The sequence below is a fragment of the Equus przewalskii genome, chromosome 4 (genome assembly GCF_037783145.1).
Source record: "Equus przewalskii isolate Varuska chromosome 4, EquPr2, whole genome shotgun sequence".
NCBI lineage: Eukaryota > Metazoa > Chordata > Mammalia > Perissodactyla > Equidae > Equus > Equus przewalskii.
The window spans coordinates 62,939,426-62,962,935 of record NC_091834.1 but is presented as its reverse complement, the minus strand read 5'-3'; the positions used below and the strand labels follow the sequence as shown (position 1 = coordinate 62,962,935).

The following is a 23,510-nucleotide window of genomic DNA, read 5'->3' as shown; positions in this document are numbered from 1 at the left end:
CAGTTTCTAGCACCCCTTCCTTCTCTTCCTCTACCTTTTAGAGCTTGACTCATTCACATGGTGGTATGGATTCCTAGGATAAATTCCCTCTACATCCCTGCTAACTACCTAACTGTCCTACTCTCCCTAGAATCCAGGAGAGATCCATGTTCTACACATTCATGACAGCCTGCAGAAAAACATGTTATTCATCTTCAGAAAACAGTCACGTGGTTTTTCTGGTTTTTTGGTGTGGGAATTAGAAACCAAAAGCCTGATATATAAACATACTGTGCAGTGTATTAGCACTGCAAAGATAGGGAAATTCAGAGAAACAATGCCATAGCAAAAGGGCGATTATCCATTAATAGAAACATTTATGCTAGTTACAGTCACCTGTAGCCATTATTTCCTAATAAAAGACAGTTTGGTTAAATTCTTAAGCTAATAAATGATTACCTTTCACAACATTACTGACAAGATTTACTTGATTTGTGAATCTGTCTTCAGCCAACACATCTAGAGAAGGGTATAAAGTTACCTTTAGAATGGAAATTTGGGAAAAATCCTTTTCTTCAAAATATGCATGTGTGATGAGCTGAAGTTTTGCTTGAAGTAAGCCATAGAGAGGCTTAAAGAAAAAAAGAGATATTACCGCTGGTTTGATAAGAGTAACAAACACACACTCTACAACTTTTTAACTTCAAGCGAACAGGGAGAAAAAAGTTGGTAACTGTCAACTTTAATATCTTACTATTCACAGCTGAAAGCTGTTAAGTGACCTGTTCTGGCTCTTCAGCTGCAGTTGAAAAGTGCCTGACACACTGAGCAAAGTGACTGAGACTGGGCATAGACCTCCTGGGTCTGCTCCATCACTTGGCCACAACACTCTGGACACTTAACCTCTCCAGACCTGCTGACTGATGTGAACATGAGTATGCGAAAAAGTGCATCTTACGGGGCCCACTGAATACCTTGGACACCAATGGAGATTCTGGGTTGTCAAAATAGTATAAATAAAAAAAAAAACCCCAACTTGAGGGGCCAGCCCGGTGGCGTAGTGGTTAAGTTCAGTGTGCTCCGCTTTGGTGGCCCAGGTTTGGGGGTTCAGACCCCAGATGTGAACCTACACCACTCATCAAACCATGCTGTGCTGGTGTCCCATATACAAAAAATAGAAGAAGACTGACACAAATGTTAGCTCAGGGCCAATCTTCCTGAAGCAAAAAGAGGAAGATTGGCACAGATATTAGCTCAGGGCCAATCTTCCTCACTGGAAAAAACCAACACACAAAAAAGTGAAAAAAAAAAAACCCCCAACTTGAAAAATCTTAGAATAGAAAAGAGCTTATGGGGTTGTTTTCAGAATTAAATAACACAGGTAAAAGCACTTAGTAGAGTAACTGGCACACGGAAAGCATTTAAACAATAGCTATTATTATCATAACATTTTAAACATTCTAATTCTGCACACTGTTCTGCTGGCTTGTGGTAACTTTTAATCATCCTGATAGCAGCCAGTTCTTATATCTAATTGCACGTTCATGATTAAATTTAAGTTCATTGCCCCTTTTTTGTCCTCTGTGGAGGCTTAGAATAACTAATCTGTGTCCTCTACCATAATACTTTTGTATACTTGAGCAAAGTTATTCCTTAATTCTTACTTCTCCTATTTAAGACCCTCTTCTACCATTTCCATTCTTGTATTTTTAATGTTCTTTTCTAGATGTTTTCTCATTTAAATTAAATTGATTTAAATCAAATTGAATTAAATTATGATTACTATTATTCATGGTTTTTTCCTTTAAGCTTGGTAATAAAAGCCAAAACAAATCCTATTTTGCAAAACTCAACTTATATTAAGCAAACTACATTTAAATTGTCTGTGGATATAAGAAACTGGACAATTGCAGAAGAAATAATTAAACAAAACCTACATACATTTGGTGACTAGGCTAATGAAGTAGTCTCAATTTTGGTTTAGGTTAACTGCAGAAATGTTTGTATTCAGTAATCATATAGATCTCAGATAATTAATGTGATAGAGGTCTGGATTTTTCCTCACACAGGGGATTTGGGGGACTATATTTTACATGTAGAATTAGGCAGTTGGTGTTACTGGAAAAGGTGTTATTATCCCATTAATAAAAATGGAACACCACAAATGATTTAATGAAGAGAGCTACAAAAAATACAAAATGTTATATATTTTATTTTTAAAAATAAAAAGTTAAAATGATTGTACACTTGCATCTGATCAACTTGTACTGAGAAGGAACAATTTTAAAGTATTGTTATAGTACAATTCATTACGTCATTTCCTTTCCTCAAACATTTCAAGTTTTTAAAGAACAAGTTAAGGCTACAATTTTTCATCGCACAAGAGTCACGCACTTCTATACTGTCAATAAAATCTGAGCAATTATAATATTTGGAATTTTAGTAAAGTATTATTTATCCAAAGTCTTGAGAACAAAACAAAAATGGATAAATGAACTTTATCAGCTATCTCATTGTGGTCGCGTCAACCTCCTTCCCTAAAACCTATCTGTCAGATCTCCTTCCTCTCGTCTAGTTTTGGGCAGAGGAGCAAACGAGAATAAAACTGCTGAAAGGCAAAGAGAAAGAGGAGATGCGAGAGCATAAATAATGAGCTCCGAATTTCAATATATTACTGCTTTCATAAATCTCTCCATATTCTAATAATGCCTTATCCTCAAATAAAAATCTGTCATGAATGTTGAACAAACACATTAACAAGTTATTTGGTCTCTCACCAGCTTGCTTAGAACACAGACACTCTTCTGGACAGTCTCTCTGGTGACATCTGCTTGCCGGACTTTCAATGCCTATTATAAACAAACAGTCATTATTAGAAATATTTCACAGAAATATTTAAAAACCATTATTTTTAAATATAAAACTAGCAATTAGATAGAAAAAATTTCTTGCATTTAGTTAATTTAATTCAAAAAGTATATATTGAGAATCTCAGAAAATATTTATTGAATGAATGGATTCGGCCAGAGCGCTATGCACCAGAATCTGGCAGGCAATGGGAATATAACAGTGAGAGACAATCTCTACTCTCAAAGAACTTACAGTCTGCAGGGGAATACCTTATGTATAAGTTGCCACATCCATAATACAAATCAATGGTCCCTGGTTCTGGTTTTAAAATAGGCAGCCCTCTCAGAGACCACTGTTTCTGGTGAGAAGGGGATAGTTTAAGAGATGACAAAAACAGGTTGTTTCTCCAGATGGAAGAACTGTCAGCAGTTTTGTTAAGCTGATTGTTCTATGGTACCTGGAGTCTATCCTGCTGACTTGTATTGTAGCCCAGACCTGAGCCATAACTCACACCTCAGCATTCTGGGGATGACCATGTGAGATTTCTACAGTTCTCTGCTGGGAGAAAACAAGCCTTGATTTGATCAGCCTCAGGTGAGGCTGCGAGGGCAGTAAGAACGACTCTTCCCCATCTCGTGTACTGCCTGATGTCTCCCTGGATCTGTCCTGAGGACTGAGGGGCCTCAGTGTCTTCAACTGACCGATGATTAGTCATTAAATTAAGCCCAGAATAGAGCTTTTCCTCAATCTGTTTTCTATCTCTCCGCCTTAACTGGATTCATCCATCAGGTCCCACCTTCGTTCAGAGGGAATTAAAGTCTTTCTCCTAGGCTCTAGATCCCTCTGATATCTGGAATATTTGTTTGCTTATCAGATGAGGCTAGACAAACCTGGAGAAATGAGCAAATCCAATATACCGTGGAGTGGGTCAGACCCAGGAGGTGAGAGAGACAGGCAGTACGAAATGCCATTTAAAGCCTTTGCAGAGCATGAGAACTGTTGTTAATGACAACATCTCTAGAGAAATAATTTTACTAGTGCTTATATAACATTTAGGAGAAAAGAGGTAGTAAAAGGAACAGATTTCCAAGAAAAGGCAATAGCTCAATTCATCTCATATAAAAGGATGTAAGGATAACAGTACATGAAGAAATCAAATGCACAAAGCTACCAGACTAACTCTTATTCTCAGGTTTCTTTATCTTTAAATTCAGTTATTCATTCCACAAAGATTTACTGGGTGTGTCCTATGTCCCAGGCCCTGGCATGGAGGGTTATTTCACGGAAGTTAACTACTTTGGGTATGCTGGAATTTACACCTGCAGTTTACTTTCAAATGCTTCAGGGAAAAACACACACACACAGCAAATATGGTAGAACATTAACAATTGTTACATCTAGACAGTGGGTATACAGGTGTTCATTGTATGATTCTTTCCATTTTCTGCATCTTTGAAATGTTCATTATAAAACGTTAAAAATTTTTCAAAAGATTACTAAGTTAATTATTCACCTGAGGAAGTTTTTAAAATTTATAATTGCCTAGGCTCTACTCCCAGAGAGTCTAATTCAGTCAGTAGAAGGAAAGGCCAGGCAAATATATTAAAAAAAAAAAAAAAGCCTCCAGGTAATAATTCTGGTTAAAAACCATTGTTTTGGAGCAGTGGTTTGCGATCTTGGCAATCTATTAAAATCAGCTGGGGAGCTTTCCAGACCATTAAATCAGAATCTCCGGGGTTGGGACCCAGTCATCCCTGGTATTTAAAGCTCCCCAGGTAACTCCAGTGAGCAGCCGAGGCTGAGAAGCACTCACTACTGCAGAGTATTAAATAGTGCTCTCACGAGAAGAAAGAGATTTTTACTCATAAAGCGTATGCTCACCACAAAACAGCGCTGCTCAGAAGCAAACCAGGAAAGGGAGAGCTCCCCATCTTGGTTTATTTGAATTTATTAATTAGAGCTATTATACTAAGTCAGGCATTAAACTAGCAGGTAGTTTCAGAATTATCAAAATCTTAGTTATACATAATTAAGATAACTTGTGAGTAGTTTGAGGCTATTATAAGTATTTTCCAATACTTCTAAAACGCTGCTTTAAAGAAAATACATTACCACTCCATTTTTCTAAATTACATACCAAACATTGGAAATAGGAAATTCAAGGACACAATGAAATTTAAATACAGTATTCTAAAGACATATGGATAATTTAGGTATCACTATCTAAAAATAATGTACCAAATATTATGATACAAGATAATTATAGTCACCAATGTCAACTAAGAAAAACATTCATGTGAATAAACTGGTAATACTGGTAAAACAGCTACAAACTGTTTATAAATTTTTTTGAGGAAGATTGGCCCTGAGCTAATATCCATTGCCAACCTCGCTCTTTTTCGCTTGAGGAAGACTGTCCCTGATCTAAGATCTGTGCCAATCTTCCTCTATTTTGTATGTAGGACACCACCACAGCATGGCTTGATGAGTAGCGTGTAGGTCCACAGCTGGGATCTGAACCTGCGAACCCTGGGCTGTGAAAGCAGAGTATGTAAACTTAACCACTACGCCACTGGGTCGGCCCCTATAAAAATTTTAAACAATATCACAAGCACCACATGAAAAATAAGCACTATGTATTTCCCCAAATCTTACATTTTGTTAGAATTTGAATTGGTAAGAAAAGAATTTTGGAGTGTTTCTTTTTTTGTTCATTCTAACTATCGTACCTTGGCTTCAATTTGTCGATAGCAAGAGATACCATATACTGTGGCTCCATTTCCGTTTCTGGGTGGCAAGTGAAAAAACACAGTATCTAAGAGATACACAGAAAAATGTAAGTACCAAAGTGAATTACCCTTTACTAGTAAATAAGGAAATGTGAAGTTATTATAATGCAGTCACTGAAACAAAAATGATAATGTAATAAGGAAACCTGTATTATACTTATTTCTAGCATCACAACCACTAGTTACTTAGAATTCCTCTCACCGCCTTACAGTGTACACTCATCACAAAAAGCCCAGGAGGCTGACTTATAACAGGTTCAACTGAGACTACACTCACTTATCTCACAAAATACTTTATCTAGGATTATATACAGGATTATTATAATATGTAGAATATAATAGTACAGGATTATTCCAGATTAAAAGTAGAGAATCATAAAACCCAGAGGCAACACATGAATCTCGACTAGATCCAAGAGATTCTTGGGACAACTGGGGTAATTTGAACATAATTAGGCGGTATTATGGGATTACTGCTAAATCCCTTACCTGTGATAACAGTACTACATGTTATCCTGGGGAATGATCTTATTCTTAGGAGATGCATGCTGAAGTATTTAGAGGTAAAGTGTCATGATGTTTACAACTGACTTTCAAATAGTACAGGCAAAATTGTACACATACACAAATAAAAAGAAAATCTGTGGAATATTTGCTGTACTATTCTTTCAAGATTTCTGTATGTTTAAAAGCTTTCATAATAAAACAGAAAAAAGATTTGTGACGTTAAAAATACTGTACTTAAATTTTATGTTAAACTGTGTAGTAACATTTGCTTCATTTCATACAAAGATTATTAAATATTAGGAAAACAGTTAATCAAACCAAGTTTAATCTAGTGTTTTCGTAGAGCCTCTCTAAGACTATGATAAAATAGTCCTTGATTAAGCGCTCATTTACAAGGTGGTAGGAGACTCAGTACTAACTTCAGGACACTGGTCTCTTTAAGGGTGTTAGCAAGCTCCGCACGCATGCAAGCAAACTTTCAAGCATAGCACTGTGATAGCAATGGCTCCAGGCCTGGAGAAGCAATCTCAGCTGTTTCCAGGTGGGCACTGGAACACTGACCTAGTAAGTCTGCGGCTAGAGTGCCAGTCAGTCTGCAGCTGGTGCAGGTAAGCCCTTTAGTCTGCCTCTGAGAGGAGTCTCAAGTATAAATGCAGGAAGTGCTATCAGTAGCAGATGTCCTAATCAGGCTCATCACTTACCTTGGCCAGGGCTACTGGCAAGAGTGGACAAGGTTCACCAGCCATTACCAATATAAGCCTGGCACCCCTCTGGAGATCCTCTACTTCATGACTAGTCATCTCCAAACAAGCATTTAAATATTTTATGAATAGTCACAATAGGCCAAAGCCCTTTCATTTATCAACGTACTTAGAATCTAAGATGTCTTGGCAAATTAAATAAAAAAAGGCACCTACCAATTGCTTTGCTGTGTGTTTACATACCTTCCTGGTAGTTGTGTGCGCCATCTGGTAAGGCAAGGAAGGGCAAGTATTTCCACTCTTCAGGTAAAGTGTGACTATCATGTCCCTCTCCTGGAATCAGGGGCGGGTAGGAGAATTCAACCTAAAATGGGAAGAAATGTTAGCCAAAAGGTTGTTGATCAAAGGGCATTTCATCCTGACAGGCAAAAATGCTTTTAAACTCTGAATGAGAGAAGCAAGGATAAGACACTCTTGTTGATGCATTTGACATTATCAGCAAACCTATTGCATAGAATAGGAAAAAGAAAAAAGGAGTAAGAGGAAAGATTTGTAAGCCTTTTCCTCTTTCTAATTTAAAGGTTGTGATTTAAATTTTAACGTGCATAAGAAGGTAGTGGGTAGGCGCTGGACATATGGCCAAGTGGTTGGGTTTGTGCGCTCCACTTCGGCAGCCCAGGGTTTCACCAGTTCAGATCCTGGGCGTGGACATGGCACTGCTCATTAGGCCATGTTGAGGCAGCGTCCCACATACCACAACTAGAAGGACCCACAACTGAAAAATATACAACTATGTACTGGGGGGATTTGGGGAGAAGAAGCAGAAGAAAAAAAAAGAAGACTGGCAACAGTTGTTAGCTCAAGTGCCAATCTTAAAAAAAAAAAACAAAAAAAGAAGGTAGTGGTAGTGAGAGGACTGGATATTTACATTTAGGAGTTGCCACCAAACAGATGGTAATTGAAGCCATGGAGCCCTGAGGAAAACCAGCTTTTCATTGAACTGAGTAGAAAGGGTCCAACAAAGGAGCCTGAGAAGTTGAGCCAAGATCCAGGTTTACTTCCCATCAATTGGTTCCCTTGCTCCCAACACTTGCAGCTTTGAGCTTACGGTTTTAGTGGGAGGTTGGTGGGGGGTGAGTGGACATTAACCAACAATTCAGGTTATATTTTTTAAGACAGAATTGATAGATTAAAGTTCAGTGAAGTTCTCTCTCCAACACTGTGTCTTGTAGAAATAAAGTTTTTAGTATGCGCCCCCAGTTTCTGGTGCTCCCCAGGTTTATTAGGATGTTCTCTGTGCTTCTGGTTTTTTTTCGTTATTTCAATGAGACTCCTGGATAGGAAGGCAGAATTAAATGCATGGTACTTGAGTTAGCAAATTGATGTAGAAGTTTTAGGTGACTTATGTTTAATTTTCTTTCAAAGTATATTTAAGCAGGAATTTCCACTGCATTAGTAATATATACACTAAAGTTGGAACAGCATAGTAAAAGGAATCACTTTTAGATCCCATCTTTAACGTGGAAAGATATGATGGCTCATCTTCCCACATCTCAATGGAATCAAACTGCCACATGAATCGCATAAGAGCCAATTATAAAAGGGTTTTAACAATGATGATTATTTTTAATATATGATCTAGTTCCACATTCGAAATGTTTAAAATCACCGGAAGGAGTATAGGTACAGTAAAAAGACTCCCTCCCCACCTTGACACTACCCCCTGGCTACCCAGTCATTTCCCTGGCCCCATCTCCAGATGCAATCAATGCTTTCAGTTTGAAAGGATTTTTTTTCTTTGAGGAAGATTAGCCCTGAGCTAACATCTGCTGCCAGTCCTCGTCTTTTTGCTGAGTAAGACTGTCCATGAGCTAACAACCGTGACCATCTTCCTCTACTTTATATGTGGGATGCCTGCCACAGTATGGCTTGCCAAGCAGTGCCATGTCCGCACCCGGGATCCGAACCAGCGAACCCCGGGCTGCCAAGAATCAGAACGTGTGCAATTAACCCCTGTGCCACCCTGCCGGCCCCTGAAAGGATTTTTAAAAGGTTTGGATTACGGAGTAAAAATGTTCTCTCAGAGATTGGTCATTTAAGATCGATTAACTGAAGGCTGGGCACAAACAAACTCAAACTACATTTTACGTTTCTCTGTTTTCTCTATATATCCATCATAAAGGTTTTATATATCGACAAGTCTTTAAAGTGTGAGGCAAGGAAGAACGTGGCAAAGAGGTAGTAGAGACATTTACAAATTCAAAACTGATGCTATGAAGCTGGTAGTTATAGAGTTAAAAAAAAATTCCCAATTCAGAATTCTTGCTTTAACACCAGAAAAAACAGAAACAAGGAAATAAATTATTGTATTTTATGTAATCAACACCAAAGTCCAATATATAATATTTACCATAAGAAGTCTTCGTATTACAAAATGATTTTAGAAAACCACTAATTTTAATGTATATTTATTTAAAAAGCATTTAGTATAGAATAAACATGCTTTTAAATAAATATAAACATCATGGACCCAAATTCTCGTGAGTTTATCATTTAGGATCCAAAAAGTTTAATATAGAAAATTCCAAAAGAAAGTAGTACAAAAATGCTCAACCTCACTTTTAATCATGAAAATGCAATCTGAAAAATTGAAAACCTAAATATTCATCAGGAGAGTGGTTAAATAAATTTTACATCAGTTTTATCCAGCTGTTAAAAAGAATTCACGTATATGGATAAAGCAAGATAAGTATGATATACTGTGTGTAGGCAAAATAAGAGCCCCCCAAAACGTCCATGTCCTGATCCCTGGGATCTGTCAATGCTACCCTACAATGCAAGAGGACTCTGCAGATGTGATTAAGGACCTCGAGATGGGGACTGCCCAGGGAGGCCCAAGGTAAGCACAAGGGTCCTTAGAAGAGGCAGAAGAGTCGGAGTCAGAGATATTCGAAGACGCTGTGCTTCAAGAGGCTTTGAAGATGGAGGAAAGGACCATGAGCCAAGCAATGCAGGCAACCTCTAGAAGCCAGAAACGACAAGAAAATCCAGTCTCCCCTAGAATATCCTGAAGAAACACAGCCCTGCCAACACCTTGAATTTTTTTTTTTTTTGGTGAGAAAGACAGGCCCTGATCTAACATCTCTGTCAATCTTCCTCTATTTTTTGTATGTGGGATGCCACCACAGCATGGCTTGATGAGCATGGTGTGTAGGTCAGCGCTGGGATCTGAACCCCACAAACCCTGGGCCAGTGAAGTGGAGTACATGAACTTAACTACTACGCCACCAGGCCGGCCCCACCAACACCTTGATTTTAACCCAATGGAACCCAGTTCAGTTTCTGACTTCCAGAACTCTTTAATAAATTTGTGGGGCTGGCTCGGTGGGGAAGTGGTTAAGTTTGCGCGCTCTGCTTTGGTGGTCTGGGGTTCACTGGTTCGGATCCTGGGTATGGACCTATACACCGCTTATCAAGCCATGCTGTGGCAGGCATCCCACATATAAAATAGAGGAAGATGGGCACAGATGTTAGCTCAGGGCCAATCTTCCTCAGCAAAAAGAGGAGGATTGGCGGCAGATGTTAGCTCAGGGCTAATTTTCCTCAAAAAAATTTATAAATAAATAAATTTGTGTTATTCTAAGTCACTAAGTTTGTGGTAATTTGTCTCAGCAGCAATAGAAAACTAACACATACTGTTAAATTTAAAAAGTGGAATATCAGTAAATATAGTATAATCTTACTTAAACTTATTCCATTTATGCAAAAAATTATACTTACATATCTCTGTAAATGGATTAAAAAACATGCTTGAAAACATACAAGCTAGACTGTTAACAGAGGTTTTATCTCTGGAGAGGTGAACAGGGTTGGGGATCGAAGATAAAGGAATATTCTAGTTAAGTTTTTTTAATCCTCTTTTTTTCTTTGAAAATTTCAAACTTACAGAAAAGTTGAAAGAATATGAACATTATAACCTTTATCTATATTCACAAACTGATCATTTTTTTGCCACATTGCTTTAGCTGTGTTGCATGTATGTAACATACACTTTTTCTGAACCACTTTATAGTAAGTTGACAATATTTTCATTCATTTTTAAGTAAACTGGTATTAATTTTTAAATGGATATGTACTGTTTTTAGAGTTCAAAAACAAACCAAAACAAGCAACAGATAACCACAAGCAGTTCCTAACTTCTGAAGGAAATCTTATTTCTACCCTATCCTCTTGGAGGCAAAGGGAGATGCAGAAATCTCTTTTCTGAAGATTCACCTAACAAGTTACCAATGGCTAGAGTTTAATTAATATCTGATGCTATGCTATGTTCAACATATTCTCCCAAGTCCTGATTCTACTGAAGGAAGATCTGTTTTGGGTGACTCTAGTTGGAACTTAGAATTCAATCAACTCATAAAATTGTTCTAAGTTAAGTGCAGAGACACATATACTCCAAGAATTCCATAGGTAAAACTAAGCTGGCTTTTAAGCTGACTTGGACCCAGAGGGTTTATAACATTTCTTTGGGAAAATGTATTCAGAATTTCAAACAGCTAACTTTTGGGACACAAGTTTTTCATAAATTGTACACTGCCTGTATTGTGTTGGCAGCTTTCTAGAATTCTTTTCTTCTCCTGGTATATTTGCTACCAACAAATCCTTGCATTTGGAAACCACAGAACTTGCTAATCAAGTTCATACAAACTCCTGTGTCTACACATACACAACAATTTTAATGGCTATATAGTATTGTTTCATTATTCAATCAATCTTTATTGTTGAACATTTTTTTCTAGTTTTTTTTAACATTATTATAAACTACTCAGTATTATTCAAGTGTGGTAATAAAAAATATACATATTTTGTCATTGTCTCTGGTCCTGGCCCAGAGCTCCTAAAATCCTTGAAATTTCCTGGGCGATGGGAACATCTTTTGTTATTCATAACAAGACCCTTTCAACCATACCAGGGTTTATGCTAACGAGGTGACTCTCCGTGGTGGTGGTGGTGCTGCTGGTGGTGGTGGTGGTTGGTGGTGGGGCTAAATAGCTTCAAGATGGGGCCGAAGTCACCAGAAGGACCAAGACTTGATTAGAAGGTTGGAACTTTCAGCTCCACCTCTTGACCTCCAGGGAGAGGAGAGGGGCTGGAGATCGAGTTGAATCACCAACGGCTATTTAATCAATCCTGCCTATATAATGAAACCTCCATAAAAACTCCTAAACTATGGGGTTCAGGGCACTTCCAGGTTGGCCAAGACACTGAGGTGCTGGGAGGGCAGTGCGCCCAGAGAGGGCATGGAAGCTTCATGCCTCTTCCTCCATACCTTGTCCTAGCATCTCTTCCATTTGGCTATTTCAGAGTTGTATCCTTTATAACAAACCAGTAAAGGTAAGCGGTGTTACCCTGAGCTCTGTTAGTTGTTCTAGCAAATTACAGAACCTGAGAGGGAGTCACGGAAACCTCCGAATTTGTAGCTAAGTTGTTCGGAAGTGCAGGTAGCCTGGGGACCCAAGACTGGCACCTAAAGTGAGAGCATCTTGTGGAACTAAGCCCTTAAACTTGTGGAGTCTGATGCTAACTCTGGGTAGTTAGTGCAGAACAGGACTGAACTGTAGGACACTCAGTTGGTGTCTGGGGAAAAACAAAATAAGAATCTGTTATTTCTTAAGCCATGGGACTTTTAAATCTTAAATTGTATATTCTTCATATTTTGAACAGACTAAATATTCTATGTATCTTTTGATACGTCCAAAATAATCCAGACACACAGTTCATGGCACAGAGCCTTAAGAAGAATTCTCTTAGAAGTTACTTGAGACTTTTAAATAATATTCAGTTGAATCAAAAGGCCATTTAAACAATAATGCAATTAAATGAAGCAGTACAACAGAAAGTAAAGTGAGGTATGGTAGGCTGCCTCACTGCACAACTCCAGGGGAACCACCGACTCTGCAGTTTACACGAAGGCTCTCCCTGCACAGCAGGGCTGTGCAAAGTCTGTACAGCTGGATACGGCAGCCTAAGCGTATGTGAAAAACCACTGACAAAAATCAAAGTCAATCCCCAGAGATTAAGAAACATTTAGAATGAATTATCATCTGGTAGGGTTGATAATTAAACAGTGAAAGTTCATAGCCTAAAATCTAAGTTAAATTTGGGGATCAAAGATGGTGTCTGGTAGGGCATTAGCACATGTGATGTGTGACAGATACATCAAATGTCTCCCCAAAGGATAAAGTTACTAAAATTATGCAAATTTCAAATCTCTTTATATGTCAACCAATATTCATGTGGCTGAATCTATTTTGATCCCAATTAGTAGTAATAATTGACATACACTATTACAAAAGAAGATAAGAAGAGGGAAAAAGAAGACGACTGATTTCTAAAAAGTGAAAGCTGAATAAAGATGCTCTAATCACAAGGAATAAAAAAGCAATTTTTCTAAATGCTAAATGAACCATGTGAGAAATGGTAACCTAAGTCTGTCCTCCAGGAATGGTAAAAATTATGACCCCTTTTCATAGTTTACAAATCAAACTGGTGTCCTCTCGTCAGATTCCATTTACTTTGTCCTCAGAAACAAAAGAATGAAAAACTACAAAAACAAAACAGTAACATAGTATCCTGTGTGAGCCCTGAGTACTTCAAAAGTACCCTTTGTTCACTTTCTAACAATGCATTCAACATCCATTCCGCTGTTAGAGAACCATACAAGTAACAGAAGACACAAAGCCACAGAGCGCACAAATTGAACACGTCCATGGGCCCCACAGCTACTGATACAAAGGGGCTGACTGAGAGAAGGAGAGTGCTTCCTAGAAATTCCGGCCGCTGCTCTGCCTCTCCGCTCCCTTTCTAGGCACCTCAGGGATGCTGCCCCCTTCACTCAGAAGCATGGGATATTTGTTTTCTTAAGAGTAAAAACATTTGAGGCATCAAAGTCAAGGCTCTGTTACACTTTAAAGAAAATCCTGGACGTAGAAGACATGTCTTCTTTAAGTTATGTTTTCTCTCCCAAATCTTTTGAAGGATCAATACTACAAAAGAATTGGCACTTTTCCTCTTCACTCTCTTATAAAGCTGGCAGCAAATGACTATATTTGTCAGCTGTTTATTTCTGAACCAGCTTGTGCTTAACACTCTTCTACCTCAGCATGTCACACTATAGTTTCATGAACCCACTAGATGCCCAGAAAAATAAAGTGTACACTGTAAAGCTGCAATGTTCCTATTGAGACTTACCTATTAAAATAAGTTTTATTGTTTTTAAAACTAAAAAGAAATAAGTTTAAAACATTTGCTTTCATATATTTAAGTGAACAAAGGCTGCTAGTTCTATTTTTTATCTAGAATTAAAGAGCTATTTTACTATTCCATATTCCTTTACTTAAGATGAGGTACTTGGTTTATGAACAGGAAAATAGATGATGCGTATTTTAATTTAAATATAAAAATTTATTTTTTATATAATTATGAACCCCACTACAGTGAATCCAGAATCATATCAAGACTCTATTATAGAAGAACATGACATTTTGCTGGTATCAATAAAATTATACGGGGGCCAGCCTGCTGGCGCAGCAGTTAAGTGCACACATTCCACTTCTCGGCCGCCCGGGGTCCGCCAGTTCGAATCCTGGGTGCAGATATGGTACTGCTTGGCAAGCCATGATGTGGCAGGTGTCCCACATATAAAGTAGAGGAAGATGGGCATGGATGTTAGCTCAGGGCAAGTGTTCCTCAGCAAAAAAAGAGGAGGATTGGCAGATGTTAGCTCAGGGCTAGTCTCCCCAACGCACCACCCCCCTCCCGAAAATATATATATAACTATATGAGGGAAGTTAATTTTCATACTAAAGGTACTTGAGGTATCAAAATTAAGATGTCATCACTCTGTTTTTCTACTTTAAAACCACTGGAACAAACAAACAAAACAAGAGGAAAAAAAACCCACTGGAACTTTACATAGGTATACACGTTCATTAACATGATGTATATACACAGCCAATTAAAATAAGACTTTATAGAGCCATGCTCCTTTTAAATAAATTATTTCTTCTAGGAAGGAAAAATCTTTACTATCTAGATATGAATAGTGAAATTGAGAAATTCTACTAAGTATTCATCTCCATTAATATTAATGATACAAATATATCTGATATGAGAATAAACAGCACTGTTATAAGGATTTGGCATTCATTGAAACATCATTATTTGCAAATTTACAATTCACAAATCAGAAATGCCAACAGATAGAGAGTCAATGCAGTTTGATTTGTAAGTGTTTCAGACAAATAAAGTGTCATTCATTTCCAATAAAATCAGATTAGTTTTGGACAGCTACTTTATGTAAGCTAGATAGGTTTAAATGTGTTTACTAATTATGAGCTCTTATTTAAAAGAAAAAAATAGTTTTGAAGAATCTTAAACATACTTGACTTACTAGGATCTTTTACATTAAAGAAATCTAGAACTTCTATATTATCCTAGGTTCCAAGTAAAATAAACACTTTGGTCACGTAGCACAAATGTGTATAACTACATGGAAAAAACTCCAACTTTTACAAACTCAAACCTGATTTAAAAAAACAAAAAACAAATAACAACCACCTAAGTTGTAAAGTAAAATGTTTTTTGTTTTATTTGTAATAACCAAAAACTGGGAATAACCCACATGTCCATTAACAGGAAAATGGGTCAATAAATCATGGTATATTTACACAGTGGAATACTATACAGAAACTACCGACATAAGCAACAACACGGATAAATCTCAGACATAATACCGAGTGAAATGAGTCAGACACAAAAGAGACAACACCCACCTACAGCGACATAGGTCAGAACAGTGGGTACCTTCAGGTGGGGGCACATGCGGGATCTTTCAAAGTGCCGGAATTATTCTATATCTTGATCTGGATGGTGGTTAAAAGCATGTATATGCATGTAAAAATTAAACAAGCTGTATCCTTAAGTTTTGTGTACTTTATTCTTGATAAGTTATACCTCAATTTAAGAAAACAAAATATTTAGGGGCTGGCCCAGTGGTACAGCGGTTAAGTGCGCACATTCCGCTTCGGCGGCCTGGGGTTCGCCAGTTTGGATCCCAGATGAGGACATGGCACGGCTTGGCAAGCATGCTGTGGCAGGCGTCCCACATATAAAGTAGAGGAAGATGGGCATGGATGTTAGCTCAGGGCCAATCTTCCTCAGCAAAAAGAGGAGGATTGGCAGCAGATGTTAGCTCAGGACTAATCTTCCTCAAAAAAAAAAAAAAATAAATAAATAAAATGCAAATATCTGAAGTGTACAGAGTTCATATGTTTTGAGGATTTATACATCTACGGGCAACCACCCCGTCAAGACACAGAATCTCATCATCCCAGAAAGTGCCTCTGTTCAGACTGCTATGACCAAACATTGGTTCTGCCTGCTGAATTGAAGGGGATGTTTCTGAAGGTAGCATCTAACGCGGGCACTCAGTAAATGTTTGCTGACTTCATCTTAGAATCATGGAAGTGGAGGGAATCTCAGCAGTCATGTATTTAAAAACCCTCATTTTACAGATGAAGAAACTGAAGTCCATAAACATTAGGCAATGTGCTCCAGGTTACACACCTAATAACCATCAGGGTCAAACTGAAACTCAGGTCTCTTGATTACCAGATATACTTTGCTGTTGATCAAGCAGACAGTGGTAAAGGAGAATCTATCACAGCTGAAAGTACGAAGGAATATTAGGAATACTGTATATAAAGTTCCTCTACCAGATGAGACAGAGGACAAGGACTTGTACAAAACATACGGTGGAATGACAAAGACTGGCCTTCTGGATGAGACGATATAAATGGAACATTATTTATTGGTAGGTTACTGAAAATATATACAAACATGATATCAAAGCTACAAAAAATATTTTCTTGCAAGAAAAAAATTAAAAACTTCCTAACAAATGATTTAAGTCAATTTATTTTAATGAACTCTACCCTAGCAATCTTTTATACATTAATTTATTTTTAACATTTCAACACTGAACTTTTTCTTTTTTTTCCTGAGGAAGATTTGCCTGAGCTAACATCCGTGCCGATCTTCCTCTATTTTTCAGAATGTGGGCCATCAGCACAGTGTGGCCACTAACAGAGCAGCGAGTTTTGTGCCCAGGAACAGCGTACTGAACTTAACTACTAGGCCACCAGGACGGGGCCCTCAATACCGAACTTTCACATGGCAAAAAAGATTCCAGTTTCTAGGAGTGCACCAAACCCACCAAGCAGAGCTGACAAATTACTAACATCACCAGTGAAGGCCATGGGTGCAGGAACAGGTTTCATTAACAACCCTGTAGTCATTTCCTTATACATGAATACACAGCATACCTCGTGACCATGAACATCAGTTGGATGAAGAAAATACAAGTGCAGAGGGCCATATTTCAAATCCAACTGGACACCCACACATAATTTATTCACAAGTCAGACTTTTGATAATTTAGTTACCTAGAATACTGCCAAGAACCAGAAAAAAGTGAGAAAAGCATCTATCAGCCTAACCAGCTATCATGAAGCTCCCAATAATATACCAAAGAGAAATATTTAGGGCGTCTTTCAAAAACTATGAGTAAATCATTTTATTTCATACACAGTTCTAACACGTTTAGTAGATGTGGTCTCCCAGTCCATGGAAGAAAGGAGAAATGCAAAATGAGAAAGCAGGGAAGGGAAGCTGGAAACTACAGTGCAGTTTCAGGTCAACACTGAGGAGTAACTGCTAACTGCTCTGTCATCTCCCTCTCTCTGACTGGCTACCCAAAGCCCAGCTGAGGCAGAGGCAGGTGCGAAATGCTCTATGTTAAAATAAACTGAGAATGCCACATTAAGGCAGAATCATCCAGACTAACTTAAACTGTATGTGGTATATTCTGCTCAAAATCCATTTTAACAAGATGTCCATGAAAAAAAGATGGCTTAAAATGAAGTCTCCACACTTAAGAAAAAAGGTGCAAAGATTTAGTCACAAGGATGTTCTTTGCAGCACTATTCAAAATAGTAAAAAATCAAAATGCCACCTAAGTTCTAAAAAGGAAACCAGTTAAATATTTCTATAAAATATTATTTAGCTATTTAAAAATGTTATGATATTTATTAATATGGAAAGATATTAATGGTATATTGTTACATAAAAAGGCAGGTCATAAAACTTGATTACAATATAACACATTTTTGGAAAAAGCTACGTATAGTCATAAAAAATAACTGGAGAACTGGAGGGATATTCATCAAGGTGTTAAGACCAGATTTATCTAGGATACAGGATTTTAAGTGATAGTTTTCTCTATATTTCTTCACTTTTCTTCTACAGTGAGTACACATTACTGCTGATCAAAAGAAGTGTTATTTTTTTAAACAGGTGGAATACAATCTAAAAATTGTCAAAAATATCAATTTAAATAACATCCTCTAAAAATATCCTAGGGAGAAACTGAGTTCTTAATCTGATGGCATCTTAACCAAAGAATATAATAGGACTAGCCCCTCTCAAAATTATTAAGTAAATAAAGACTCCTCTCCCTATATGTCTTCATCTTCCTCCTATAGCGCCCATCCCTAGTAGACCAGGGCCCTTCTGCGGTCTTCCCTTATCTGGCAAAATCTGTGCTCAGCGAAGGATCTGAATCACCTTAATAACATGGAGGAGAGGGTTACCCTGATACATAAGCATTTTACTAGGGATCAAAGACTTAAGCCAAAGAAAGAAATTTAGGCACTATTCTGCACTTTCTAGCTACCTGGAGGGAATTATAGGAGGACCAAAGAATTTTCCTGATATTTCTAAATTTCCATTACACAGGTTGACACCCACTCTGCTTAGCTGTGAAGCCAAGGCCTAAATGAAAACGATTCCACTGCTCTGTGTTAATGTTGCAGCCCTGCAAAGTCAGAGACTATCATCACTTCAGCATACAAAAGGCATGGCTAACATCAGGAAAAAACCTCCACCACAATATTTAAGTTCAAGAAATAAAAGTGCTGTGGAGGGCCAGAAAATACAATCTTGTTTCAGGACAGTTTCTCTAAGTACCTAAGGAGTCTTTAGATATTATTCTTCCCTAATTGCTAACTCTCCAAAAGTTTGTTCTTTCTGTTTCAAAGGTCTACTTATTCCAACAAGAGTCACAAACAAAACCTCCTCAATGTTTCATCATTGTCATCACAGGATTCCATCAACAGCAGGTGCCAAAACTACATGCTTGTCAGCCAGCCATCTGTCCCCAAAACCTGAATGGGCCAGGGCTTGACACTATCACCCTAACATAAACCAACCCCCTCCCACCATCTCCTCAACCCATCCCTGAATTTGCAATGCAACACCTTGCTACTTAAGGAAACTTTCCTGTGATCAGCTCACTCAGACCAACAGGAAAATATATTGTTTTCTTCACCACTTCTAGTTGCTTTATTCACTGTGAAACTAGTGTAAACATGAGTTCTAATTCTTTCATAATTCTACTTTTTTAAGAAGTACAGTCTGGTAAAGCCAGTTTATTCAAGAATTAAAACTGCTAGCAACGTACTATACAAAGCCATGAACTCAGAACAGTGGTCAAAAATCAAGTAATTCCAACTTTTCATAACATCACTTTGGAAAATAACTATTCCCTATTAACTTGAGTGTTTAAAAAAATTCCAGTCTATGAAAGAACCAAAAAGTTTATTTGATATGCACTTGATTATTTTGCCAAAAACTATGCTAATCTGACAAATGCAGTGTATATATTTACTGCTACAAAGCAAATAATAAACAAAAGTCTGGAACACAATCTATAACAAGCAAACTACTACAGAGAAGGTGTCCTTAAATGAGCTCATGTCAAAAAGTCTCACTGCAGGTGAGTTTTTAAGGAAGAAGGGTCTTTTGCTAAAGGCTAACTTTAAAAAAATTTCAGAAAAACAGAATGGATAAATATTTCAAAACTATTTTCAACGTCATGGTAGTACTTTCACTGAAAATGTTCTAAATAAGCATATCAATAAACTAGAATAATCACCATTAGAAACTAACATGTTATTTACAGAAGAATTCATTCCTACAAATTACCCAAATAAAACTGAAAAAATGAAGTGATAAAGTTAATAGATGTTGATTTTAATATAAGTGAAGAAATTTTTCATTTAAAATACATCTGAAGGCCTCAAAGGTGGAAAAAATACAGGAAACAAGATGAATGAATACCTACACGTCTAGTTTGGGGATCTTCAACACAGTTGTATTAGAAGGTGGCTTTATCCTTGTGGTCCACGTGAAACGGCCTGACTGCTTTATCACGCCCTATAGAGCACCTCTGTAGCAGAAGAGTCTAAAAGATTTAGCATATTTTCCCATGTAAAGTTATCGTGCTTAACCCAGTAGACTGATGAAAGGAATTACGTTTAAACAAAGGTTTTACTTTGGTTCACCTGAATCTAAAAATTACAAATTACAACCAAGTATGGAAATTTTCGCTATGAATAATCTCAGTACACGCAAAGAACGGAGATCCACATGACCCGCAGCATTGTGGAGACTTGGAAGAGCAGCCTCACAAAGCACCCTCACACATTCTGAAACAATCTGAAGTCAGCCACAATTCAATGAGCCATGCACTTTGAATCCTTTACACCTGGAAGTAAAATCTTAAACGGAGAGTAAGGCACCTGATTAACCTATCCTGTGGGAAATTGTACATAATTAGAGCCTCTGAAACACTTGATATACTGATTAAAAAAGAAGCGTCTCTAGAACAGTAATTCTAAGACAATGCATGTAACACATGCACTTTCCGGAACATGAAATCTATGTGGATTTTGAAGGGTGAGGAAAGCAGAGTTATAGCACATCTAAAAAGACACTAATTTGCAGAAACGAAGAACATTCTTTAAGAATTAACATAACATATATTTGAAATTTTAGTACACTTTCTTTTATAATACTCCTCTTTACCTGGCGAGATCAACACTGTTCTTGATATTTTACAAAAACTAAGACAAACATGGGAAAAAGCACAGCAACCCAAAATGAAAAAAAAACGTAGCTGAATCAACTATTTCCACATCTTTCCCAATACTATTACAAATCCATTGAACATCCTGTTCCACCTGCATGAACTACCATGAATTTCTACAAATTATGTCTCCAGCAAAAGTTTCATTGTTTTTGACTAAATTGACCTGTCAATTTCACAACCAACTCAGTGTGAGAGACTTTTTTCATTCATTTGCTCTGTAGTCTGAGTGGACTGGCTGTGTCAGCAGCCCCTAGACACAACCTGGCGAATACCAGAGGGTTTCCAATGAAGGTTTTTCAGATTCTCCACTCACCCAACCTTCACTCTCTTTACAGTCCAGAAATCATAACAACATCTATCCAACCAACCTTCACTAGAGGAATAACAGAAAATTAACAGCATGCTAGTAAGCCAAATTTTTTCTCTGAGAAACAGTAATAGTTCTATTAAAATTATAAATGTTTGACTCACGCAAAAGCTGCAGAATAGACCCGTCTAAAAATCACTTTTTACTCACTTTACATTTTGACTTTGACTAGCTATTATAAATTCTCGTTTGATTTGCAAAACCAGGTTCTTAGCTCTTCGTTTTCTGCTCCAAGAGAGGTTAGGTGTAATTTTAGAAAGCTGCTGTCAGGGCCAGCCCGGTGGCACAGGGGTTAAGTTTGCACGTTCCACGTCAGCGGCCCGGGGTTCACAGGTTCAGATCCCGGGTGTGCACATGGTACTGCTTGGTGAAGCCATGCTGTGGCAGGCGTCTCACATATAAAAAGTAGAGGAAGATGGGCATGGATGTTAGCTCAGGGCCAGTCTTCCTCAGCAAAAAGAGGAGGATTAGCAGCAGATGTTAACTCAGGGTTAATCTTCCTCAAAAAAAAAAAAAAAGTAAAAGAAAGCTGCTTTCTTTCAGTCAGCAATAAGAAAATAATCCATTCTAGGTTTCTCATCTTTCATTGCACTTTGGCAGAACCCTCTGCACTCTCACTCAACAGGTATATTTATTCAAAAATAATTGCCCTTGTCTCTGCAAAGCACCATGTGGATTACAAAAACAAAAAACCAAGCATATCTTTTTCCTTTCTACTAAGAGCCTACAACTTAAAAGTGTTATTAAAAGAGATGTGGTTATAGAGACTAGGGACATGCAGGTTTCACTGTTAGTGCTGACAGTCTCTCCTGGACCAAACTTCAGTCAGCCTCCTCGGAACTCTCTTCTCAACCGGCTCCTGACTTTTGGGCTTCTGTATCTGTCTCTGCACTGTCCAATTTTAGCAAGAATCCTGTTAGGTGGGTTTAGCCAAAAACCCCCATAACCTGCTGCTGACTCCCACTCTTCTCCTCGGCTACAAATTCCCGATTTTCCTTGTTGTATTTGGAATTGAGCTCAATTCTATACTGAGGTGTCTTTCCCCTATTCCAATAGCTTTTCTGAATAAAATCTGTTTTTACCGCTTTAACTACTGTCCAGCTCTGGTTTTTCTGATAGCATCAAGCTATCTGTGTAAGGATGCTTACGTTACTTCATCTTTCTGGGTTTCAGTTTACTCATCTGTAAATGTAAGGGAGACAGAGTAGATGATCTCTAAGGATCCTCTCCAGGTCTAAAATTCTCACGAAGAAATCTGGTAGAGGAAAACGAGGTACAGAAAAATTAAGCAATTGGGACTTGCTGGAGGTCATGGGAGCTGTGAGGCCAGGATGTCATCCAGGTCTCCTGACTCCCAGCACCGTGTTCATTTTATCAAACCAGTCACCTTTACCTCAGTGCCGAAACCAAAAGCCAGACAAATCCAGAGAGATGCCACAGCGCCCAGGGCGCTACTTCAGCCCAAAGTGCCTCTTTCATCTTACAATCTGTTGCTAAGTTTTCTTTAATCTCCAAGCAGCATTACATTTTTGTTTCCTAAAATAAATAATTTTTCCTTTCTGGAAATACAAATTATATTACTTTTGCCAATAAAACAGGTACAAAACATAATAATTAATCGATTTTAGATGACAGCAAAAATTAAAAGATTTTATTCTACCTCCTATCAGTATTTCCTTCTTTTTTGTCTTTAAAAGTTCCATTCAGTTTGGTCTAGAAGTGGGCCCCCACTTCTTACTCTACCTAAAAAACTCCTAAATGCCACATGGCTTAGAAGACTGAACACATATGGTGCCAGAAGCAATTCTAAGTCTGACTCCAGGTCTGTTTTGCAGTGTGACCTCAGAAAGATCATTCTACTTCCTCCAAGTTTGTTACTTCACCCATAGCCAAAGTAAGTTATAAAGTGACAATTAAGATCAAAGCTGTGGAGTCTTAAAATATTAAAAATCTAATAATGATGAACACTGTGTTTGCATGCCATGGTACAATCTCAAATATCTATTCTCTTACCTCTAAATATAGGGCCACATTTAAAAAACTTATATTCTACTGCTGCTGCTTGGAGGAGGTGGGGTTTTTCTTTGGTGAGGGAGATTGGCCCGAGCTAACATCTCTGCCAATCTTCCTCTATGTTGTATGTGGGACGCTGCCACAGCATGGCTTGATGAGCCGAGTGTAGGTCTGTGCCTGGGATCTGAACCCGAGAACCCCAGCTGCCTAAGCAGAGCGTGCAAACAACCACTACACCAACAGGCAGGCCCCTGCAA

General features: G+C 37.9%; 1 protein-coding gene across 3 annotated transcripts in view; it reads right to left on the bottom strand.

Moving 5' to 3' along the window:
* Positions 1 to 23,510, bottom strand: part of AVL9 (AVL9 cell migration associated) — a 55,389-nt gene that overhangs the window by 30,372 nt on the left and 1,507 nt on the right. For all 3 annotated transcript variants that reach the window (XM_008542122.2, XM_070616198.1, XM_070616197.1), the window contains exons 2-5: positions 7,070 to 7,190; positions 5,559 to 5,644; positions 2,757 to 2,828; positions 521 to 610 (exon numbers count right to left, since the gene is read on the bottom strand). In XM_008542122.2, coding sequence (XP_008540344.1) covers positions 521 to 610; positions 2,757 to 2,828; positions 5,559 to 5,644; positions 7,070 to 7,190 — 369 coding nt within the window. The remainder of the gene's footprint in view (positions 1 to 520; positions 611 to 2,756; positions 2,829 to 5,558; positions 5,645 to 7,069; positions 7,191 to 23,510) is intronic.